The sequence below is a fragment of the Leptonychotes weddellii genome, chromosome 3 (assembly GCF_054177405.1).
Source record: "Leptonychotes weddellii isolate Sample4059 chromosome 3, ASM5417740v2, whole genome shotgun sequence".
Classification (NCBI taxonomy): domain Eukaryota; kingdom Metazoa; phylum Chordata; class Mammalia; order Carnivora; family Phocidae; genus Leptonychotes; species Leptonychotes weddellii.
In genome coordinates this window covers 77,240,168-77,265,675 of record NC_138371.1, presented here as the reverse complement: position 1 = coordinate 77,265,675, position 25,508 = coordinate 77,240,168, and the positions used below count along the sequence as shown (strand labels likewise).

Here is a 25,508-nt window from a genome sequence, read left to right as displayed (position 1 = left end):
AAATGGCAAGATTTCATTCCTTTTGATGGCTACATAATATTCCATTGTATATATATACCACATCTTCTTTATCCATTCATCTGTCCATGGATATCTTGGCTCTTTCCATAGTTTGGCTATTGTGGACATTGCTGCTATAAACATTGAATTTATAAAACCTGACATAAATTTGTATATATAACTAAACATCATTAACTGGAATCTTCTGTTAACTCATTGAGCACTTCTATATGTTCACATCTCTAATTTGGTAACACTAAATATTCTTGTATTATCTATATGGTCCTGACTTTATTAATATTGTTATTTATTCAATAGTCTCATTGCTTCTGTGCAATCACAAAGATTTTATACAGTCTCCCTCACTGTTAGTAGTACGGGTCATGTATACATTCTTTTATGTTGTTTACATTTATTTGTAATGATCTACTCTCAGCTATGCAAAATTTCAGCTAGCTCTTTTTTTAAGTTATCTCTGAATTGCTCCAGTTTAAATTCCTCTGTAGTGTGAATCGCTCATAGGAAATATAATTTTGATCTTTATATTTTTCTTCTAGACTGAGGTCTTCATCTGCTTTTTTCCTGTTCTATTCCTCTATTTTTCACTTTAAAGTATTTTTGCATACTTGTCTTTGCCTTTTCATTTTCCTTGCTTTGGCTTAACAGAGAGTCTTTATTTCAAGCTTTTATTTTGTTCTAATATAATCTGGATAAATTCTCCTGTACCTTTTGCCATCTTATTTAAGGATAGATTGTCTTCACTTCAGAACTACACTGTGCTTTTTCTGTAGTCAGAGGTTTTAAGAGTAGCTGTGTGTGTGTGTGTGTGTGTGTGTGTGTGTGTAAGAAGAGGACTGAAGGGGAGAAGGCAGAGCTCATTTGGAGTATGTATGTGTTGCTGGAGGTTGTAGATTCTGCTCTTAGGTTTTGACACAGCAATAGTAGGGAACATGGGAGCAATGATCTAGGACACTGAACCAATCAAACAACACTCTCTCCCCCTTTCCCCTGTCGCCCCTGTTTCTTTTCCTGGTTGAACTTAAAACATGTTTCTATCATGGATCCAGGTCCACTTGTTAATTTCTTCTGTTTCTTTGCTACTTGAAGTATTTATGGGCCAGCAACACAAGCATCACATGGGAACCTATTAGAAATGCAGCATCCCAGGCCTCACCCTGGATTTCCTGAACCGGAATCTGCATCTAATAGGGAATATATTAGGATGCCTATGGCGCCAATGTTGATAGCTGGCGGACAGGAGGTCACATAGCATCTGGGGCTTTTTATGTGCCCTCCCACTTTTTCTTCTTCCAAAGGTATTATCCTATTTCCCTTTATATTTCATTCTAATAAATTCCATTTTATTACCTGAGATATTTAGCTTCGTTTGATTTTTTTTTAAAAGATTTTATTAAGTAATCTCTACATCCAACCTGGGGCTCAAACTAACAACTCTAAGACCAAGAGCTCCATGTTGCACTGACTAAGTTAGCCAGGCAGCCCTAACTTCATTTGATTTTGATTATTAGCTGCTACCTCTATGATTTCACTCCTCCCCCAAAATAAGATTTTATGTAATGGGGGAAGCCCAGGTGGTTCCACCTTGTCCCCTGAGATCTTGTCACTGTAGGTAGAAACTTCTTCCAGTAGCTTTTCTGTGATCCCCTCTGACCCAGGCAGCTAGTCACACCTTCAATCTAAGTTGGATACTTTCTTTAAATTCTGCACATTTGGGATGCCTGGGTGGCTAAGTTGGTGAAGTGTCTGCCTTTGGCTCAGGCCATGATCCCAGGGTCCTGGGATCAAGTCCTGCATCGGGCCCCCTGCTTCTCTCTCTGACTGCCACTCCCCTTACTTGTGCACTCTCTCTCTGAAAATAAAAATCTAAAAATAAATAAATATATATATACATACTGCACATTCACATTGTCTCCCCAGCACTATCTCTGGGTAATGAGAAAGAAGGCATAGCAGCCCAGAAAAACTACAAGCTACATAAGAATCTTGCATTTTCTATCTTTGGCTTCCATATCACTCTTATCCTTTTCATATTATCGTTGAGGTGGTCATGGCTGTGGAAGTTTTCCTTTTTTTCTAGGAGTAGAAAGGAGATACTGTGGGAAAGAGATGCTGTGTTTTACTTTTACTCTATCTTTACCCTTAGGTCCCATCTAAACTCATTTTAGAATTACTGGGTTTTTTTTTATGGAAGCACAATCTTATTAAGACAAATGAATGTTTACAAGTGTCGTCCTCATCCCAAGGAACACTGAAATAAAAGCAAAAAAAAAAGGATGCATTGTGAAATTGAAATCTAAGTGTTTTATCTTGACAATGCTTTAGCAATTGGATAATGCTGGTATTTTTAAGGCTTATGTATTGATGGCACTCCATTACTATGGGTTTTGCTGGCAGGTACTTTTTACTTATATCTCCTCACTACACTCCTTTCAGCCCACTCAAAAATGCCCAGTGAGCTGCCCTTACTAAAGTTGTGTTGTATTCACAGCCTGGTGAGCTGTAAACAGTATTAGTATGAGCTTCCATACATTTCTTTCAACCTTTACCAGGAAGGGCAAACCTCCTAGGGTGAAAGATAATTCTGTTTTTATGATCACTCCTGCTGAATTGTGCTGTATTGTGTGTGATCTGACTGGAATGGTGCAAATCAGTAATGTGACACAATACCTCTGATGCAGAGTAACAGAACACAGAAGGACAAACAAAAACTTAATGTTGTTTAGAGACAAAAAGACCCAGGAGCTGTACACGATAGACATAGCAATACATGGAATTGCAGCAATTCAGGATAACATTAAGTAGCTCACGGATTTCATGTTCTTTGTTAACTGGTGAGGAAAACAACTAATTTCAAAATATAAAATAAGTGATGTTAGGAAAGGGGGCTGAATGAAAAGGAAAGGGGAAAAGAGGAGGGGACAGGAAGAGATAAGGAAGATGAGCATTTTCAAAGCTTATTTGATTGAATGATCACAGTCTACTTGAGAGCACAAATAAACTTAGGCAAAATTTGCAATCTGAAATCATAAATTGTTTTTATACTGTTACTTCTCTGGATTAAGCTCAATTGATCAAACATTGAATTTTAAAAATAATTTATTGAAATACAGTTTATATACAATGCTATATTACTTTCAGATGTACAACTTAGTGATTTGAAAATTCTATGTTATGCAATGCTCACCATAAGTTTAGTTACAATCTGTCACCATACAATGTTATAACAATTGATTTTATTCCCTATGCTGTCCTCTTCATCTGTCACTAATTTTATAACTGGAAGTCTGTATCTCTTAATCTCTACCAATTTGCCCATTCCCCTATCCTCCCATCTCTGGTAACCACCATTCTATTCTCTGGGTCTATTTCTGCATTTTTTTTTATTGTTGTTGTTCGTTTTGTTTTTTAGATTCCACACATAAGTGAAGTTGTATGGTATTTGTCTTTCTCTGCCTGACTTATTTCATTTTAGCACTATACGTTCTAGGTCTATCCATGTTGTTGCAAATGGCAAGATATCATGCTTTTTTGTGGCTGAGTAATATTCCATTTTGTATATGCACCACAACTTCTCCATCCATTCACCCATCAATAGATACTTAGGTTGCTTCCATATCTTGGCTATTATAAATCTGCAATAAACATAAGGGGTATGTACATCTTCCTAAATTTGTGTTTTCATTTTCTTTGGGTAAATACCCACTAGTGGAATTATTAGATCACATACTATCTCTACTTTTAAATTCTGGAGGAACCTCCATACTGTTTTAGACTGTAGTTGCACCAATCATGCATCCTACCAACAGTATACAAGGATTCCCTTTTCTTCACATCCTAGCCAACACTTGTTCATTTGATATTAGCAATCTAACTGGTGTGAAATATCTCACTTGCATTTCCCTAATGATTAGTGATGTTGAGCATCTTCTCATGTGTTTGTTGGTGATCTGTATATCTTCTTTAGAAAAATTTCTATTTCAGGCAAGTCCTCTGCCCATTTTTTAACTGACTGTTTGGGATCTTTTGGTGTTAAGTTTTAAAAGCTCTTTATATATTTTACATATTAACTCCTTATTGAATATATCAATTGCAAATATCTTCTTCCATTCAGTAGGTAGCCTTTTTGTAGTATATCTTGAAATCTGGGATTGTGCTACCTCCAGCTTTGTGTTTCTTTCTTGAGATTGCTTTGACTGTTTGGGGTAATTTGTGATTCCATAGAAATTTTAGGATTATTTGTTCTAGTTCTGTGAAAAGCTGTTAGTATTTTGAGAGAGACTGCATTGAATCTGAGATTGCTTTGGGTAATACGAAGATTTTAACAGTATTAATTCTTCCAATCCTGAGCGTGGAATCTCTTTCCATTTGTTTGTATAAACTTCAATTTTTTTCATCAGTATCTTACGGTTTTCAGAATATAGATCTTTTACCTCCTTGGTAAGTTTTTTCCTAGATGTATTATTCTTTTGGTGCAATTGTAGATGGAATTGTTTTCTTAATTTCTTTTTTTTAATATTTTATTTTATTTATTAGAATGAGAGAGAGAGAGAGAGCATGAGAGGCGGGAGGGTCAGAGGGAGAAGCAGACTCCCCACAGAGCAGGGAGCCCGATATGGGACTCAATCCTGGGACTCCAGGATCATGACCCGAGCCGAAGGCAGCCGCTTAACTGACTGAGCCACCCAGGTGCCCCTGTTTTCTTAATTTCTTACTGCTACTTCATTACTAGTGTATAAAAACAGATTTATGTATATTGATTTTTATATCCTGTGACTTACATGAATTCAGTAATTACTTTTAATAGTTTTTTGGTGGAGTCTTTAGAGTTTTCTATATATAGTATCATGCCATATGAAATAGTGATAGTTTTACTTCTTCCTTACCAATCTGGATGCCCTGTCTGATTGTTGTGGCTAAAACTTCCAGTACTATTTTGAATAAAAAAACAATGGTGAGAGTGGACAGCCTTGTCTTGTTCTTGATCTTAGAAGAAAAACTATCAGTTGTTCCACCATTGAGTATGATGTTAGCTATTGGTTTTTCATATATGACTTTTATTATGTTAAGGTATGTTCCTTCTAAACCCCCTTTGTTGAGGTTTTTATCAAGAATGGGTGTGTGTGTGTGTGTGTGTGTGTGTGTAATATGTGCCTTTTGTTTAGTTACCCCCTTTGTGGATTTCTGTCAAAAACAAAATTGGTAAACACATGAATCCTGCAATGTCAGAGATGGAAGGAACAAAAATGATCATTTCGTCTAGTCTAGTTCACAAATTGGTTAAGAGGTGACACCAACTAGGGACCCAGGAATAGGGAAGTCTTCCTTGTGTGCTAAGGTAGAAGAATAGATCAGAGAAGGAAGTGCTACAAGATAGAACTGACAAGCAGCAGCCAGTGAGAATGTGAGAAGATAGTGTATTGGCTATCTGGATTTCATTTGTCAAATATCCAAGCTCTGCTAGGTGTCTTTTCTCAGCCTTGCTGGCTAACATACAATACTTATCTAATTATGCTCTGAATCAATCATGAAACTATTGACATTTGGGACTGAATAATTCTTTGTTAAAGGGGCTATCCTATGCATTGTAGGATGTTTTGTAGCATCCCTGGTCTCTGCTCCCTAGATATAAGCAGCAACCTCCAGTTGTGACAACCAAAAATGCCTCCAGACTTTGCTAAATATCCCCTGAAGACAAAATCACCCCAGTTGAGAATCACTGCTCTAAAAAAATTTAATATGTAGTTGTATTGATTGCTACAAGCTGAAGGGATAGAAGAACCTAAAAATAGGTTTCTAGTCTTAGAGCAAAATTTATTGAATTATTTTGGAAATGTTTTATGGCTTAATACTATATCAATAAATGTGATGTGTATTTTTCCATACACTTAGTAATTGCATTAGTAAACAGTTCTCTAAGCTCATGCAGAATGTTTGAAATATAAGCAGAATACTTTATTTTTGGCTGCCACTATCCCTTTAAAATTTATTTAGTCAGAGAAAGCCTTTCCCTGTCACTAGAGAAGTTCCAGCAAGTCCATTTCTCCTCTGGGTATTCACTGATAATAAAAGTCCTCTGGGTGCTTTAAGTCACAAACCTAGTCTCAATTCAGAAAATAGAACACTCATTCTTTGTAATAATCCTGATTCTTAAATTGATCTGGCACTAAATCTTCTCTCCCCCAGGCCAGGGTTTACTTGTGGCTAGAGGAAAATGTAGGGCAGTATGGGCTTCTTGTTGGTTTCCCCCTACCATCCATTCTCCTTCTCCTCTAGCATTCTGTTACTTCTGACTCCTCATAGGTCAAAATGAGATGCAAGGTATTGTGGGGAATAGTGTAGCCCCCTGTGGCAGGTGCTATTGTTTATCAACACTGAGACCCTCTGGTGGGCAGATGTTTAAAGCTAATGGTCATTTCATGGGCACATTTATTAATTCTTCCTGCCCTGCAGGGTTTCTCTGACAATATTTTGTGGCATGGATATTGCATTTTTATTCCTGTGCCACTACTTCTAACCTCCTAGGCTTCCAAAGTCCACTGCTCCCAAACTCTCCCTGCTGGAGTCAAGACTTGCCCTGGTCCTCAACAGAAATCCCAAGGGCCATGTGTAGGCCCTCTTCTCCATGTGGACCCCATCGGGTGCATTGGAATACTCACATCTTCTGGCCCAGGAACACTGTAGAAATACAGCCCCAGCCCGTGCCTAGTCACAACTCTTGACTGTGGGGGGTGAACATAGTTATTAAACAGCCATAGGCATCAGTATTCTAGGTCTTTCAAACAAGGATCCCTATGTAAGGAAAGGTCTTATTAGGCCTGAGGCAACACACCCAACCCAGCTCCCAGAAGTGTTTAATGGCAGTTCAGCAGCGCTTTTTAAAGACACACTATAAAATACTACCTTCATTGTGAACTCTTGACTCTGTTTTGAATCCCAAAGATGAGGTGAGTCTCCAAGAATCTGGTAACTGGGTCCTGGATAACCATTTCAAATTTGATGATGTCTCTGACTACATCAAACTGTTATTTCGACCTTTTGATCTGGCTATGTAAGTTTTAGTTTTCATCCTAATGATTAAAATAATACAAGTATTTTCAAAAATCCACCAAAATCTGTCTTGATCTCTATGTAGCCATCTATAAAACAACTGGATTGTACCAAATGATATTTAAGCTTATAGAAGATTTAAAATTCTGAGTATATGCTGTAAATTTCCAAACAAACTTGAATGAAAAATTATTTTCCTTAGTTATTTTCTTAGTATTAGTCCCATTTAGGGATCTTAAAGCATGGGCAGTAGTTTAATCAATCAATACATATTTAGTAAGTACCTGCCATGGACCAAGAACTGTACTTTAGAGTATGTGTATGGTGCTGTACAGCTTAATTTACTTCTCTCAATATATTTTTAAATCTATCAATTTCTATAACATTCTCCATTGTGTATTAGGATAAATTAACCTGCCCTTAAAGCACCTTACAATGGTAGGGAGACATCTCATGTGAAAGTACAATGATCATATTACCAAAGGCTCTGTAAATCTTTAGGACATATATAGAGTTGTATTCTTTATTAACTAGAGCTGTCACTGGAAGTTGCTAATTCTTTACTTAGCTGTATCTTAGATTTGTAACAGTTAACAACAGTTATTCCCCAGTTCAAGCAATGTCTCCAGGAAGTATTTTTCTAATTTCCCCAATTTTATTTTTATGTTCCATAGTACTTATTGCCATGATGTGTAGTAAGGAGAACCAAATAATGAAACTAATGGCTTGAATGGAATTACTCAGTGTTCATTAAAAATGAATCCAATTCCATCCTAGGAAAATGACAGATGCAGATATCTGAATCTTTCAAAATAGTTGTATACCACTTAAATTCACCTCTATTTTCTCCAGATGCAAAGCAGGCTAAAGAGATTAGGATCATTTTCCCATTTTGACATTGTGAAAATTCTTGACTTGCCATTCAGATGTACTTCTGGGAGACTATAGAAAAAGATGGGCTGTCTTTGGGGGAGAAAAAGGAAAGTTTCCATGTCTAAAATTTTAATTTTCACATTCTGATCCACAAGATTTCTCATATCATTCCACATCCTTCCTCATACACATTTCCTAAATAATAAAAACCTAGTGATAGCTAATATGTATTGAATGCTTAATATTTTATGTATATTATTACAACAGCATCTTGTAGATATTATGCCAAATTCCATACTGTCTTTAATATTCAACTCATTTGTTTTCATTTTGAGGTCACATTTACACAACCTAACCAGCGTGTGTGACAATGAAGTCAGCACAGCATTAGGCTGGGAGACTTCACTGAGGAATCACTTCTGTGGATTCTGTGGGGTTCTCTGTTTTGAAGGGAATGTGGTGGCCAGGAGCTATTGACCAGTAAGTGTGTAGAAAAACATAGAATGCATCAGGGAATAGAACCGTTGAAGCTCTCTCTGGTCCTTTGGTTTACTATCTACAGAAGAAACCTAAAATATATTCATAAAGACAAGAATTCACATTTGCTAGATTTGCTTTCTGTTTACATATTAATATCCTTTCTTGACCGCTGAGGAAATTAGAGTTACAAAATATAAGATGACCTATATAACCAAAGTACTAAGATATTAATTTTGTTAATAGACATTCATGGGTTTCACAGAGACCTCTTTGATATACTTCTAGTCTGCCTATAAGGATTACTGCTGTTTATTTCCTTGCCCTTGGAAGTCTGTTAGATGATGGTGCTGACCTCATGACCATGCTCCCACGCCTTATATACAAAGGCTGGTCTGTGGGCTGGGGAGTAAATGAGAACCCTGTCAGGGAAGGAGTACCACATTTAAGTCCATTTATTTCCATGGGAAGATAGAGGGATGGGGTGGGATGTTGACTGGGGAAAACGGGAAGAATAAATTCTGCATTCGTGACAATTTGGTTTTGGTATATGGATCACCAGGGTTTTCCCATCTGCCTTCTCCCAACCTGTTCCCACTTCCACCTTGGAGTTGTTTTTTGTTTTTGTTTTTTTTTTTTAATTAATCACTTTTTGTTTGTACCGTGATTTCTCCCTTCCTCCCTTCTTCCTTCCTCCATCTCCCCCTTTCTCCTTCCCCTCCCCCTTCCTATCCCTTCTTTCCTCCTCCTCTTCTTCCTTTTTCTTCTCCATTAAGCTCCTTCCCTTCCCCTGCTTTTATTTCTCATATGCATGGTATAATTTGTAATTGGACACTTTCTCCTCCATCCACTAATTAATTTATTTTTAGACTTTGCCTCTGCAGTAGATGAAATTCCTTCTAGTTAAGAGCAGATCAGTCTTAAGCAGAGATCAGTCTTAAGCAAAGCATGTAGAACAGTGGCTCTACTCTGGAAGAACAAGAACAGAATTTCTTCCACAGCAGGTAGGCAGATAACTTGGTTGCTAAATATTAGTAGTTTAGGGCCTTCTTTTCTCTGAACAAAGTCTTGCTTTCTCTCCAGAAATTCTTCCCACCACATAATGGAAACAACTGGTTCAGTTAGGAATTTATAAGTGAATATATTACTTTATTGGTTGTGAATAAAGGCTCTCTCCAATGGAAACTGATTTCTGTTTCATATGGGTTCTGATGCTTGTGCCAGAGGCATTTACTCTTCATCTTGAACACAGGGGTGACCAAGATCAGTACGTAGATCTATTGTACATTGTTGGGAAAATAGACCACACACGGGAGAAACCAGTTACAGGACACTTTACAAGGCAACATGTCAACAAGTTGAAATCAATTCGACACAGTACAAATTGAATACAGAAATGCCCTTACCTGCATCATTTACAACTAAATGGCTCCAGTGAGTCAAGAGCATAGCAAAGGTTACAATTCCTGCATTAGTTAGGGTTAACATTTACTGAAGGGAAGATAACAGAATTTGGTAGCAGAAGTGCCATGTTCAAATCCTGCTTAGCTATGAAAACTTTGGTAATTAAATTTCAAGTTGATAATTGGTGAAATGAAAGTAATAACAGCAGTACTGCTAAAGTTCGCTAATGCATCTTGTGGAATAAAGGAGAGAATCTTAGTGTTGACTTAAATGATGAGTAAATGCACATCAAATAAGGCAATATTAAGTCTTCATTCTTTTTCACAGATTTGATATTTAAATTTTAATTGTAATGGCCTTTTAAGCAAAATGATTTGTGAAATTTGATTTATACTATATACTTTGTCATATGGGAAAGTTTACCTAAAATGTTGGTAAATGTTTGCTTTATTCTATAAAGTAAATAAATTACAGCCACCAGGAATTCACTTTTAATTATAAAGAATCCTAGAGTGAAACTTTTTATATTTTTTAAAAGATTTTATTTACTCAAGAGAGAGAATGTGCATGAGCCAGGGGAGGGGTAGAGAAGCAGACTCCCCCCTCCCCCCCCAGGAGGATGCCCAGGGAGGGACTCAACCACAGGACCCCGCCACCATGACCTGAGCAGAAGGCAGATGCTTAACTGAGCCACCCAGGCACCTATATGGTGAAGATTTTTATAAAATAAGCCCGTTTAGTTTTTTATAGATCAACTTTTCTCCAAGTTATTGCAGAGCTAATACTGCAACACCTATAAACAGCTTAACAATTAAACTACCAATTTGCAACAGCATAAGCTCTTGTTTTAAAGGAAATAGGTTGTCATTTTAACATTTTAGAAATTGCCATGTATCAACTTTCCAAAATCTAGTCTTTCTACAGAATATTCAGACATGGAGATAAAACTGGCATTATACAAGGAAAAAAAAAAAGTCTACTTGAAATCCTTATTGAACATTGTGGGAAAAGACTGACTGCAAATCTTCAGATAATCATATGTAAATGTAGCTAAAAAGATCACTGTACATTTAGTGTGAAGGTGGCTTCCATTAGATCCGTAACAATGACAATAATGTAGTGGCAAGTAGCTACTTGATCAATTTTTTTTCTTAAGCATCTCAACTTAAAGTAGTACCATACATTGCATGTGCAATTCATATATCCAGTGTCTTGATACATTGCATATCAAGTATGTATAGGTTCTGTGGGGAAATTATAATTACAGGATTTTTTTTTTTTTTAAGACCAAGCAGATAAAGTTGTCATTAAAAGGAATGGAGGTGTATCGAGGCCTTTATAATCACAGATACTGAGTTTGTATCTGCACTGTGTGGAAAGTATTTTGTAGCATTTCTTCTTGGTATGATTTCCTTATAGATCTAGTCTGAAAGCCATAAAAAGGGCTTATAATGGGGGGACAAGAAGGGGTGTCACTTGTAATGAAGACACTCATGTTTGTAATATGCGTACTTTTAAATGTTGGCAAGTGTTATAGTCTACAATGTATAGTAGTACAAGTTCTAATAAGTTTTAGAAAAAAGTGGCAATATAAATCTCTTTAGAAGTTTAATTAAATAAATAGTAATGGCCAGAGAAAAGCCTTGTGCTAATTCTGAAAAGGGGATTATGTCCGTAAGATTAGTATTATCACATTAAAAGTGTGGGATGTCCATTACTATTTGATATCATTTTTTAATGTTTTAAGATGATTTGCACATGTAGGATAAAGTTTTTGGTGTAGTTCAATACTCTGGGAAGATTTTAATCTAGAACATCTCACCTCCATTTTTATTGTAACAAGTTAGCAGAATAGGATCATTTGACTTGAAGACCCTGTCCAAATGGGCTTTTGCATAGTCACTGAGATTTGTTCTGAAGGGTCAGACAGTGAGCACCCAGACCGATGGCATGAACCAGGTGTTAAAAATGAAGGCTGTGTGTGTAGTTGAGCTCTTGAAGGCAATGGCTATTGCTGTCAGCTGCTGTGATTGACTATGCTACTTGTTTAAGTTGTTCTTTCCCAAAAGGCTCCTTGAGGATTACTTTGTGGTCCTTATTGACACCTTTAAACTTTCAATAGCCATTATACTTACACCTTTTTTTTATCCTGTCATAACATTTTCCATCAGAATTATATTGATTTTGTGAAAAATAATCCTCATAGTGACTGAATTTTTCTATTTATGCCTGAAAAAAAGCTATTAAAACGCTTGCACATCTCTCTCAAGGTGATACTATGCATTTAAAATACTTTTGTAATAATAAATACCACACAGACATATGTATCCAGTAAAGGGTTTCCATTTTCATGACACTTGCTTCTCAAGAACAGACATATTCCTTAAAGGGGCAAAAAAAAAAAAAAAAAAAAAAAAAGTTGCCAGCTCTGAATTGATTGACAGTTGTTTACTTAACTCTCTCCTTTTGAAAGCCTGCACACCTATTTCAACCTTGAACAGTTTCCAACTGTGGTATACTGGAACATTTTTTCATTTATTAAGTTCAGTGTTGCCAACCCAAACAAAGTATAATCAGCGATGATCCGAGCAGACCAAGCTGTCTAGCACCATACAATGTATCTGCATACTAATTTCCAAATTCCCTCACATTTCCAGAGAACTAATGGGATCATTTTCATTCTGTTACAGCAACTCAACAGTTACTGAATCACCATCTGTGTTTTCGTTAACCTGAATCAGATATGAATTCTGTTATTGCAAGGTAGAGCAGCTTGTTTAATGATTCTTAATCTTTTCTTTAATTAAATCATGCAGCCAACCTGAAAAATCTATCTTAATGCAAATTAGGAGCTTTTTTGGCATTCGCTTACAGTAATGCACTAATAAGGTTAATTTATGAAGGTTCTCTTCCAGTCTGTACAGATGATATTTGTTCACTGCATATTTTTAGCATATTGTCCCTTTTTGTAATATTTTAAGTAATAAAAACATAGTTATTTTTCACTTACACAAATGAGAGATACTGTAAGCAGCACTCTGTTAACCAAAACTAAATACAAAAAATATAAAGAATTCTAGGTAAGGGGAGAATACATTTTGTTGAATTTCAAATGCCAGTTCTCTGGAAATAACGGTATCTCTTTAACCATTTTCAGTTTTTTAGATACGAGAAGAGAGGGAGCTGAATAATTAGATGAGGAGTTCCCTTTAACTTTTTTTTAATCCTTTTGGATAGGGGTTAGGATTATTATTTCCCTTACTTTTTATATTACTATCAAAACTTACCAAAATGCAATTCACAACAGTTATGTAACTGATAATTTCAAAATACCTTGTCTAAATTCTCTTTTCAATGAGGTATTAATATTTTTATAATGCTAAATTCAGGGTAAACACACAATTACAGAGCTGGAAAAGATTATAAGAAATAGTACAGGATAAAATGAAATAGCAACTTGTAGGAACAGTGGGATTAAAAGTTAATAAATGAAAGAATAATACTAACCTTATCATTCTAATTACCTAGGAGGCTTTTCTTCATGACCCTGGCTCTAATCATATTATGTGGCAAATCATGTCACATCATGATCAAGACTTATAGGTGGTTTCTGTATTTACTAAGTCTCTTCTAAATCTACATGGAATAAAAATCATCTGCGTGAGTTTGTCATGGTAACTGAATTTCAGAGCCACGTATATGCAAAGTATGTTACATACATGTAAAATCATGAATATAAACAAGATAAGATATCTACCTTCAAACTAAAACTTACTGGAGGGGTTATTAACTTTGCACCACTCACAAGGTTTTCTAATGTGATTTCAATACTGTGACATCAGAATTCCCTGAAGTATTTGTATCTCCCTTGCATACTTTGGCCAATGTGCATGATTTTCCTCTAGTTAGATGGCCCTTGACAAAGAATAAGACTAACTTTTGTTTCACATTATACTTTGGAATGTTCTTCTGTATAGGAGAACATGTTTTGTGTTTTGATCCCATCATTTATTCCCAATCTGTAAATGATTGTCTGATTAAGTACATTTTAATATCACAACCTATTTCTTTACAACATAACTGGGTATAGGCTATTTCCAAAATGAAATTTTCTTACTTGTTACTTACATGGAAAATTAAGGTTAACTTTTCTTTAAATGCATTTTGGGAGATTTCATTATGGAATTCTGAAGTATGAGTATGTCATCCATCCCCCAAAGCACTGGGAAACAGTATAAGTAAAAGATGACTGCGGTGGCCTTAAAAAAGAAAAAGTAATAAATTGTAGAATACATTGCTTTGGTTACGACCAGGCCCCTAAGCTTACCTCCTTTATCTATAGTATAAATATATGCAAATCTTGACCCATGGTTTCATTTCTCCTAGACTTTGAAAAGATAAAAACAAGCTGATTAACGAGGTAACAAATGTATTATTGCCTTTAACTTCCAAAGTCCAGTATGGCTGTTGACTATATTTATTATACCTCCAGGTAAAATTCAGTCCAGAGGGAACTGAGCCCAACAGAAAGCATCAGTCATTTGAAGAATAATTACATAGCTTAATTATAATTAGAATCAAAGCAAGATACTAGTATTCAATTGCCACCAGCAAGTGGGATAAAGTATTTCAAATACTTTGGGTCAGAGATTAGAAGTTATATAAGCATTAAAGTAGAGATGTTCTTTGGCATGAGTGAGATTCTTGTATTTGAAACCAAATGACACAGAAATAGCTTTATGTAGCAAACTGGTAAGTTACATTGCCTTTTCGCTTCTTTGAGGCAGAATCTATAAAATACTGAATTATTATCTTATGGCAAAGCTGCTATTTTAAGAATTTTAAACTAATATTGACTGCTGTCAGGTCGGTTTCTAGATTTATTGACTTAAGAAGTAGATATAAACTGAGGTGAAGGCAAGGTCAGGTCAATATTTATCTTGTGAATCAATAGATTTTGATACTAATAAAAAAAATGAAGCTCAATAAATATATGTGGTTGATAGAAGAAAAAGCAGATCAAAAAGTTTGCAATTTTGAAATTTCCTAAGCAAATTTGACTTGCCAGTTTCAAATATTACGGGATAGCCTATGCCCTAAAGGTATACAGGAGAAAATAATTCTGACAAGTAGTCCTGAGAACTTAAGCTATGTAATAGACATGTGCAATGATCCTGTCTAAGACAAATGTTTTTCAATCATATTGTATTATTAGTTATTAAGTTCTGTCCTCATTTTAGCTTTTATTTATCTGCCTCAGAAGAGAAGGATACATATAAGAGAATGTTTCATGGGATTAAGAATGTAAAGTGGGATTTTGTACAATTTTTAACCTAATGTAACTTGAAATGTAGTTCTTAGAATGAACTATAATTGCTTGGTTTACTTATATCTTAAGTCATCTCAATTCATCTCTATAGCTCCAGTGTGCTCCAAGGTACCTGTCTTACGCTGTTCAGGCTTCTATAACAAAATGTCACAGTGGGTAGCTTCTAGAGAGCAGAAACCTATTTCTCACAGTTCTGGAGGCTGGAAATCTGAGATCAGGATGCCAGCATGATCAGGTGAGGGCCCTCTTCCAGGTTGTAGCTTTATCCTGGTGGAAAGTTGGCAGCCCTCTGGTCTCTTTTATAAGGACACTAATTTCATTCATGAGGCCTCTGCTCTCATGACCTAATCACCTCCCAAAGCTCTATTGATGAGTATTGCATTGGGTTAGGATTTTAACATGAATTTGAGGGGGACATAAAAATTCAGATCTTAGCACTGGCATACTGTAATACAAAAATCTTTGATTAGGGAACAGATTTATTATTTTTCCATAATTCCTGACTTTAGATTGAGACCCTTCAATCTCCCAAATCAGTTCCAGGCAATAGAAAGTTGGTCCAATCCACTGAAGGCCACCTATGGGTAAGGAAATATATAAGAAAATTCTACAAACATAAGGTCTCTTCTCTCCAGGTTCTTGCCATCGAATGTGAGATGACCAAGCATATCAGACATGGAAGACTGTTTCTGAAGGATTATAGAGTTAGATAAGAATTGTCATATTATTAAATATGTGCATGAGACCCAGAGCTATGAAGTATGGTCACACTGGGGGAGATTTTGGGGTCCTAAATAAAATGAATTGGGAGTAGACCCATATTCTAGTCTGTATCAAATAAGTAAAACCCAAGATAACAGAAGAAATGAACAAATCCCTATCTTTGTCAGAACACTTATGAAATATTTTGAATAGAAAATTAGGTTTGTCTGAGCATATTTTTCTGTGATAACATCTTACTTATTAAAAGTTTAAGCTAGACTATAACCTTCAATATTCTAGAAGGTCACGTTTTTCCCTAGCCCACAGGAAATTTTTGTCTCTAACTTTGTCAGAGTTAATAAAGCTCTTTTTTACAAAAACCACCTTCTATTTTGCATATTATATACCACCTCTAAACTTTTTTTATGGGCAGAGGATATGATGACATACTATCACCTTCAGGGCCAAGTAGTTTGCACATAGTAGGTCCTTATTCAACAAATGTGGGTTGAATAAAACTTCATGAGAAATTTTATTGTAATATCACTACTGTCCTCAACTGGAATTGGTTGTTAATGGATTCCCTGACAAAATTTTCCATTACCTAGATGTCTATGAGAAAAGATAGCACTGCATTGAGTGAACCATCTTATGTGTTTCCATAGCATATCACAATTTAAACAAATATTTGTCTACTTGCTATATTAGATTATATTAAGAGAATGGACTACATTTTCCTTTTTTGGTACCTATAGGGCCAAACACACTACCTTCTGTAAAGTGGGGACTGTCTTTTTTGAAATAGAATCCTTATATAGAAACTCGTGATAAACGAATTCTTATAATTTTACCAAATGAGGGAAAATTGTTAGCATTGTTTCTCTTTGCTATAAAGATACCCATTTACTTTGTGAAAGTAGGAGGAAAAGATAGGCTTTTTAACATGTCATCTTATTTTGTTTCTATTGACAGATTTATCAGGATCTTTTGCACATAGCGGATTAAAAGTATGAAAAATTCTTCTAGGTATACAGGCTCAAAAATTCCACATTTTAGTGTGGATGCTACAATGCATGCTTATTTGAATAATCCAAACACTAATCAGGTTTGAACGCACTTTTAAAGAGAAGGAACACAGCAACCTGGACAGTGGTAAGAGTCACCAGAAAGGAGGAGGAGGGAGGACCCCTGGAAGAAGACAACCCTTTCAAGGTATAGAAGTTTATTGCTAATCTCACAACCATTTCTAGTCCACAACATCCAAGTACTTCTATCAAATCTGGGAGTTATGCTTCACCAAGAGGCAAAGATTATGCATTTCCCAAAGTGTGGTCTATAGGTAGGGTGACACGCTGTCACTGAAACCTAAATACTTATCAATAGTTAAAGGGGCTACTCTTAATAATGTTTACTATTTGTATTAGGAGTAATGGTGAGACTATCTACTCAGCCAGGATAGATCATTACCCTGAAAGCACCACTTGTATTGGAATTATTGGAATGCTCATCTGCTAAGAAATAAGCTAGGGTAGGAATAACCAAGTATAAAATGAGGAAGCATTTTTTTTTATCATCGATTGTGATATATGCAGATTTCTATATTTAAGATGAACACATTACAATTATAACTTAAATGCCTAAGTATTATATGACCCAAAATAAAAAAATCAAACATGGTTTCTCAAAGCTGAAAGAACTATTTCTCATCTAGAAAAAAAGGGCAGCATTTGTTTGATATTTTGATGAATTATTAATTTTATCACAGCTAAGATGACAGCTAATATTAGAACATTGAATTATTAATTTTCAAATGTGCAATAAAAAGCAGAATAAACAAACTGAGATGTGTTTTACGTATGGGCTGCATTGCTTACATATTCTACTTAAGAAAAATATCAAAGGAACCAGAAGGAATTAAAAATCTTGTCACTTTTGATGAATTCTTTTACTCAGTACTTTCTGTGCCACTTTGAAATATAAGGCACAAATAACATCTGATAGTAAATGTGATTATTGAATGCTAAAGATCAACATTATCCATATCGCACATCTTTGTGTAAAAATTCGAAGCAGGATAGCTAAATTACAAAGCAATAATGAGAAATATCTGTGGTCTTAAAGAATTTACCTCTAATTTTCACAGGATTACTTTGAGAGATAAAAATTTTCTTCAGAATAGCTTTGTTATTTTTTTAGGCACTATTTATTTTTTTCATGACAGTTACTCTTGTTACTTCAAGGAACAAAACTCAAAGAGGTCTCAGTCTTCCTCAAATGTACAATGTTGAAGGTTCAGTCCAAAAACAAGGACAGACTCGATGTAGCTCTGTTGCACTGGGGGCCAATGGCGATGTCCTGTCAAATATCTCTTCAAAAACCTCCCCTGAACTCTTGATCCTTCAAAGCCTTAACACTTGATTCCTGAATAAGAAAGTGTTTCCACAGTGTTTCCACATAAGCATTTAAGCAGTATAGAACAGAACCACCGCTCAGAGCAAAAGGACTGCTAGAGGACATGGAGAACTGACTGTACGGCAAACAGACTGATGGACATTTTTAAGGTATAATTTCTTGTTAGAAGAAAGCAGTTGTTTATCCCTGGCCTCACAAGGATTTAACCCAGATGAAAAATGAATTTATATCCATTAAAATGTTCTTTATTATATCATTTACTATTTAGGCACATGGGTCAGGGGGTGCAAAAAAAAAGTTTCACAGTACTGAAGTAGGACCCCAAGTAGAAAATGATTGGACTTATAGCTCATCTAATTTAGACAAGAATGATTGTCACCAGAAATGCTTTTGTGATAATATTCAAAACAGTAATGTTTAAACACTACTTTTATACCCCACATTGCCATGTATCACCCCACTGAGGGTTCCATGGAAGCTGGTAGGTTTTATTAATAAATTGTATTATGGCATCTAATTTAAACACATGCTTTATTTGTTATATACATCAAGTGACAAATTTACTAATAATCCAAATCATGTATGAAACAAGAACTAGGACCTCTTATCAACTCTGTAAAATAGATATTACAAATCATCTATTTTTAAAAGATTGAATAACTGCCCTAATATTGCATAACTGGGAAGAAGCTGAGGTAGAATTCAAATTTATTTTTCAGATAATACATCACAAACTATTTTAAATTATTAAAGTGTCTGAGAACTTCATCTTAATTATTTGAAGCCGTTTAAACAAATGCTAACTAAATCCTCACAATAACCTCTGACTCTCTACTATTACTTCAGTTTTACTTGAAAGTGGGACTGAGTATGAGAGGGTAAGTTGCTCATCACTCATAGGGCTAGACTTTGAACTCAGGATGTCTGACTCTCTCAACTGTGGTGTTGTATTCTCATGTGGTAGATTAGGCATATAGAACACAATATACTACATAATCTTGAAAATATTAAAAATTAGAGGCCAGAGCGATTGACAGGCTCCATGGCTCCTGAATCCATCAGGAAGAGCTTTCAGTTTTCCTGAAATGAGAATGGAGTCAATTCCCTTCTAGAATGTGGTGGGTTCTACTTTCCTCTTCATTTTCATTAATTGGGTGCAGCCTCCCTCTCTTTTCCCAGCCACTGACAGGAGTCAACAAGGAACCCCAGTACACTGAGTGTTCTAGAAAGACCTATGATCCTTGGTAATAGGCTCATTAATACTTTGGTCCTGATAGTCTCAAGGCCTATTCTTTGGTGGTCTTTATTCACATCTATCTCAGTTACCTTAATGAGCCCAAGTTCTAATTCCCTACCCTCCATTCCATACCCGTCTGCATATCTGCCCCCATTTCTATCCTTCTGATTTCTGAAATCTTTCCACCAGGTCCTCTTTGACTCCTGGCCAGTCTTCCAGCCCCTTCCTCTAGATCCATCCTCATCCTCTTCTCTGAATGTTCCTTTTTCCTTCTTGTTATAGAGGAACTCCAACTCTCTCCTGAGAGTCATTTTCCTCTTCAGCCTTTTCGAGTGGTACCTGAGTTCTCTCCCATACTCATTTTATCATGGGGCATGAAGCTGTGGTACATCTTTTCCTTGCTCTGCTACTAAACTCTTTTCCTCCACCCACTTCCCAGAAAACACCCAGCTTTGAGTCTCTGATCATCTGACTGTCTCACTCAGGACCTCTCAAGTTGCAGTCCTTTACAGATGTTGTGGGTCTCTTTTCCTCACTGATTAAAGGTTTAATTTGTAAGCTTGCTCTCATTTTCTTCAACTTTTCCAACATAATTCCTGAGGATGTCAATGTCCACATAGTCCTAGAGGATTCTTCCAATACCCTGACCTCTCCATTCGTTGGCCTCCTCCCTTCCAGTGATTTTAGTCTCTGTTTTTCCTCAGTCATCCACTCTCAAGGTCATATGCTAGATCTTGTCATTACCAATAACCCAACTCCTTCCATAATATCACTTTAAAGCCTTTCACTCTTGCATCACCATGGCCCACCTTTATAGTTAGTTTCTCAATTCCAACAGTTCTTCAGACATGCTTAAACATCCCATCATATTTTCCTTTTCACACCCTTGAGCCTTTATTTATTATCTTATCCAGCTTAATTCCATGGCCCGTTATTATAATCACTTCCTTACATATAACCTCATTTCTCTTGCCATTTTCTTTCCTCGTGGCACTTAATTGGCAAAGCCACAACCTTAATAAAATCTAGTAGGCCCTTAATGTTGTCAGGCAGTCATACCGCTTTCTCCTAGTGCTTTCATTCTCTTATATTCCTAAATGACTACTTATGACCTACTCTTGTTTCCTCAACTTCCAACAACTTATGCTCACATATAACAGTCTTACTTCCTATTTCACTACAAAAACTGAAGCAACCAGAAGAAACATGGGCTTATTTGGCCCCCAGTTTACCTAAAAACAAGCAAATACTTCTTTTTACTTTGCTTTTGAACTACTTGGCCCTTTCTCTATTTTTTCTTTGTAGCAAAACTCATCAAAAGATGTCTATATTCACTGTCTCCAATGTTTCTCCTCTTTTAAACTCACTCGAATCAGTCTGTTATACCCACCATTCTGCCAGAATGAAATATCAATGACCTCCACCTAATTATATCTGGCACCTAATTCCTAGACCTCCTTTTATTGAGCCTAGCAGGGGCAATAAATGTGATTTTTCTATTTTCTTTGGAATACTTTCATTTGATTTCTAGTGCATCACATCTATTTTTTTCTCACCTCAATAGTTTTATTCTGTTTACTATGTTGATTCTTCATCTTTTCCCAGATCCTTTTTGAACACCTATTTGTCTCCCACTATACTTTCTCCAGTGATTTTCTCAAGATTTATGGCTTCTAATACTATGAATAAACATTGCTAAATGTTTATATCCATCCAAGACCTGTCACATGTACTGCAAACTCAAGTCCAACTGCATGGTGTTTATCTGTTTAAATATCTTCTAGGCAAATCAGATTTAACATGCCAAATTGGAATTCCTTATCATCTCCCAGTTCTATACTTTTCCTCATTTCTCTTATGGATATTTGGTTAATATTTATTCCTCCCCACCCCACCTCCCCTTTTTTTAAATTATTTTTTACTCCACATCTAATCCATTAGCATATTCTATCAGTGCTATATTCAAAATATATCCAGATTACAGTTGCTTTCATTCTTAGGCTTCTAGTCTAATCCCTATCTATTATCACATATATTATTATAATAGCTTCAAAACTGGTTTTCCTGACTTTGTTCTTGTTTCCTATAGCATAAATTGCTAGGCTTATATTTTACTTGAAGGTAGGTGCCCGACCAAGGACTAAAATTCCCAGCCTGTAGGACATAGACAGAACCATGTGAATAATTCTAGCCAATGGAAGGCAACTGAGTTGGTCATATTTTTGAGCTGAGGTTGTTGATTATGCATTACTCATTTCTCATGTTCCCTTCCCCAGAAGCTACAGAGATCTGTTGTGGAAGACCACTGTATCACAAGATGGAAGGAATATGGATCCATATGTCACTAATTAGAAGAGAGTGATCCAAGAGAGATACCTATCCAGGAACATCTACGTTGGGTTTTGTGTGAACAATAAACACACAATTTTAATAAGCCTTTGATATTTTCAGATTGTTACAACATATATTCTCTCTGATGCATTTCCTTACAGCCTATTCTCCACTAAGCTGTCTGAGTGATCTTGTTAAAACATAGCTCAAATACATCACTCTTCTGCTCACATACTTATTCTAGTCACACAGGCCTCTTAGCTATTCCTGGAATGCACTAACTGCTCTTCCACTTCAAGGCTTTTTACTCATTCTTTTCTATGCCTAGAGTGCACTGCCACTAATTTTTTGTATGCCTGCTTCCTCATCTATTTTGTCACCCTCTTGGCCTTTCCTTGGCTAATTAAAATGAACTTACTACTATCTCACACAATATTTTATCTGCTTTGTCCATTTGAACTCCCACACCTAGGAATATACCTAGAACATTGTAGGAAATCAGTAAATATTTGTTTTTTTAAATGGAAGAATGAATTGATTCAACAAATTCATTACAGTTTTAATCTATTGAAACATTCAACGTTCATTGAGTTCAGTACATATGACGTTCTCTGGCTTAGAAAACCCTAACCCACACACATATACACACCCCATCCTTTGCCTCTAACTTTTTGGGTATCGTTTTAATATCATTTCCTAAAACCAGAAGCTCAATTCTCCTTTTTTGATGCCTTTCTTCCATTATCTATCATGCTCTGCTCATGCCATCACACAAATTTTTATATAAAAATTTTTATATTTTTGTCAACTTAGCTATTAGATTATGACAGACACGGTATGATGTTTGGAATATGCTTACATTGTCTGACTTGTGATCTTATACTCCTGTATTTCAGTATGAAAAGAACATGCCTTAAATGCATATTATTGCTGGTCCAAAGAAGAGAGATATGTGGAACAGATTTGAATTCAACCCACATACTGAAGCAAATCCAATTAAGCCTTGCCTAGATTACCCTAACTTTGGAGACCTGCAGATTGTGACTGAGAAATAAGTGACTGAGTTTGGAGATGGTTTTTATGTGTAATTATTGTGAAAAGAACTAACTGATAGAGAACTAACTGTCCTTTTTTCATTCTTTTCTTCCCCCAAATTTTGAAAATATTTTATTTTCAGGCCAGGGAAGAAGTTTTACTTCTATATTTCTGATGAAAATACTAGAAATTTTAGAGGAGGGCAGGGAAAATGACAGAGTAGGAGGATCCTGAGCTTACCTTGTCCTAGGGACACACCAAAACAACAACTACTGTTACAACTACCTCTGAAAATGATCCAAATCCTGGCAGAACAGATCTTCTACAACTAGTCATAGAGAGAGACTACATCCAAAAGGATAAAGGGAGCAGAGATGATGGGATCAGGAACCAAATCCCTGGCACAACTGACCAAAAATGGGAGACACATCACAAGCACCAAGAAGTGAGAGGATTGGATCCCATACTAGGTATGCCTGGCCCTGGGGATGCACACTGAGAAGATGAGTCCCCATAACATCTGGCCTTGAAAATCAGCAGGGTTTAACTTCAGGAGAACCCAGGGGGCAATAAGAAACGGAGTCCCCAGTATTTTAAATAACTATACTGGAGATACAGCCATGAAACAACAGCTTGGAAAGCACCTGGAATACATGTGAAGATTTACTGACTAATTTTAGGACATGTGCTAAAGGGGCAAATTTCCCCTTTCTGCACATTTCCCCAAGAACAAAAGTTTGGTATTCCATTTTCTTGTGCTCCTCCAGCCTAGATAGCTGGATGCTTATGGGAGCCAGTTCTAACATTCTCCATTTACACTGATGGCATGTGAGCTTCCCTGATGTTACCCTCCAGATCTGTCCCACCCAACCTGCCTGCCTTGGCAGGTCACCCTCCAATGTGGCTCCTGCCTCACTAAACCAGCAGGCAGCCCCAGCTGGTACTGGTGCCCCTCCAAAATGATTCCTGCCCTGGGGGTTGGAAGATAACCTGATATGCCAGCATGCACACATTTCTTGCAGCCAGGCCCTTTTGCTGGCTGAACAGGGAGCAAGCCCTACCCTTCAGTGCACCCATAGCTGTCAGAGCTGTTGAATACAAACAGCCAGGATGTAGGTCAGCCTTGCACACTAGCAAGCTCATAGTACCTGTATCTGGGCTTCAACAGTGCAAGGAGAAAACTCTGACCAGTGTGCCCACAGTAGGCAAAGCAGGTCACTGCACTCAGCTTGGCCAAGTCCCAGCCCAACCACCAATGTGCCCACAGCAATCATAGCAACAACAGGGGGTTATATGCAGCCACAAACATCCCTGGAGACATCCCTGGAGTTCCTAATTCTGGAGACTGGGGAATTGAGATATAGGGCATCACAGAAACTCTACTACACAAAGCCAGTACTCTCAAGACCAGGAGGACATAGCTGACCTAATATATAGAAACAAATACAGAGAGTTAGACAAAATGAGGAGACAGAGGAATATGTCCCAAATGAAAGAACACGAAAAAAAATCACACACAAAAAACTAAAGAACAGGAAGATAAGCAATAAGACTTAAAGAGTTCTAAACAATGGTCATAATTGATACTGATTTTGAGAGAAGAGTGGATGAACTCAGAATTTCAACAAAGATATAAAAAAGTATAAAAAAATAATCAGGAGCTGAAGAATTCAGTAACAAATGAAAAATATGCCAGAGGGAATCAAAAGCAGATTAGAGGATGCAGAACATATCAGTGATGTGAAAGACTGTGTACTAGAAAGCAACCAAGCTGGACAGTAAATATAATAACAAATGAAAAAGGAACTCAGAGATATCAAGCATAATGAACTTCATGTTATAGGAATCCCAGAAGGAGAAGAGAGAGAAGAGGGCAAAAACTTATTTGAAGAAATGATAGCTGGAAAATTCCCTTATCAGGGCAAAGAAACAGACATCTAGGTCTAGGAATCACAGAGAACTCCTAAAAAGTTGAATCCAAGAAGGTTGGCACCAAAACACATCACAATTAAAATGTCAGTAATCAGATAATCCTAAAAGCAATAAGAGAGAAGCAATAGGTAATGTACAAGGGAAACCCTATAAAGTTTCCCTTAATTTTGAGGAGAAAATGAAGTCCAGAAGAGAATGGCATGAAATATTCAAAGTGATGAAAGAAAACGAAAACAAAAACAAAAACAAAAATCTACAACCAAGAATACTATACCTGGCAAGGTTATCATTCAGAACTGAAGGAGAGATAAAGAGTATTCCAGATAAACAAAAGTTAAAGGAATACATCACAACTAAACCAGCCTTAAAAAAGGTTAAAAATAATTCTTTAAGTGGCCCTGGGTGGCTCAGTCAGTTAAGCGTCTGCCTTCAGCTCAGGTCATGATCCCAGGATCCTGAGATCAAGCCCCATGTCAGGCTCCTTGCTCAGTGGAGAGCCTGCTTCTCCCTCTCCTTTTGCCTGCAGCTCCCCTTGCCTGTGCTCTTGCTATCTCTTGCTATCTCTCGCTATCTATCAAATAAATAAAATCTGGAAAAAAAGAATTCTTTAAGTAGAAAGAAAAGGCCATAGTTGGAAGAAAATTGTAAAAGGAAAAAATTCACATGTAACAGCAAACATAGAAAAAGATTAAGTACTTATAAAGCCAG

At 36.4% G+C, this 25,508-nt stretch overlaps 1 protein-coding gene and 1 long non-coding RNA gene across 3 annotated transcripts in view; one reads left to right on the top strand and one right to left on the bottom strand.

The window, feature by feature from the left end:
• The window catches only part of LOC145720557 (uncharacterized), a 256,382-nt gene extending 239,408 nt beyond the window's left edge, over positions 1-16,974 (top strand). Inside the window, exons 4-5 of the mRNA XM_081814491.1 lie at positions 16,826-16,860; positions 16,959-16,974. Of these exons, the coding sequence (XP_081670617.1) occupies positions 16,826-16,860; positions 16,959-16,964 (41 nt within the window). The 3' untranslated portion in view covers positions 16,965-16,974. The remainder of the gene's footprint in view (positions 1-16,825; positions 16,861-16,958) is intronic.
• The window catches only part of LOC145720558 (uncharacterized), a 155,654-nt gene that overhangs the window by 74,372 nt on the left and 55,774 nt on the right, over positions 1-25,508 (bottom strand). The gene's annotated exons all lie outside the window — the stretch shown is intronic.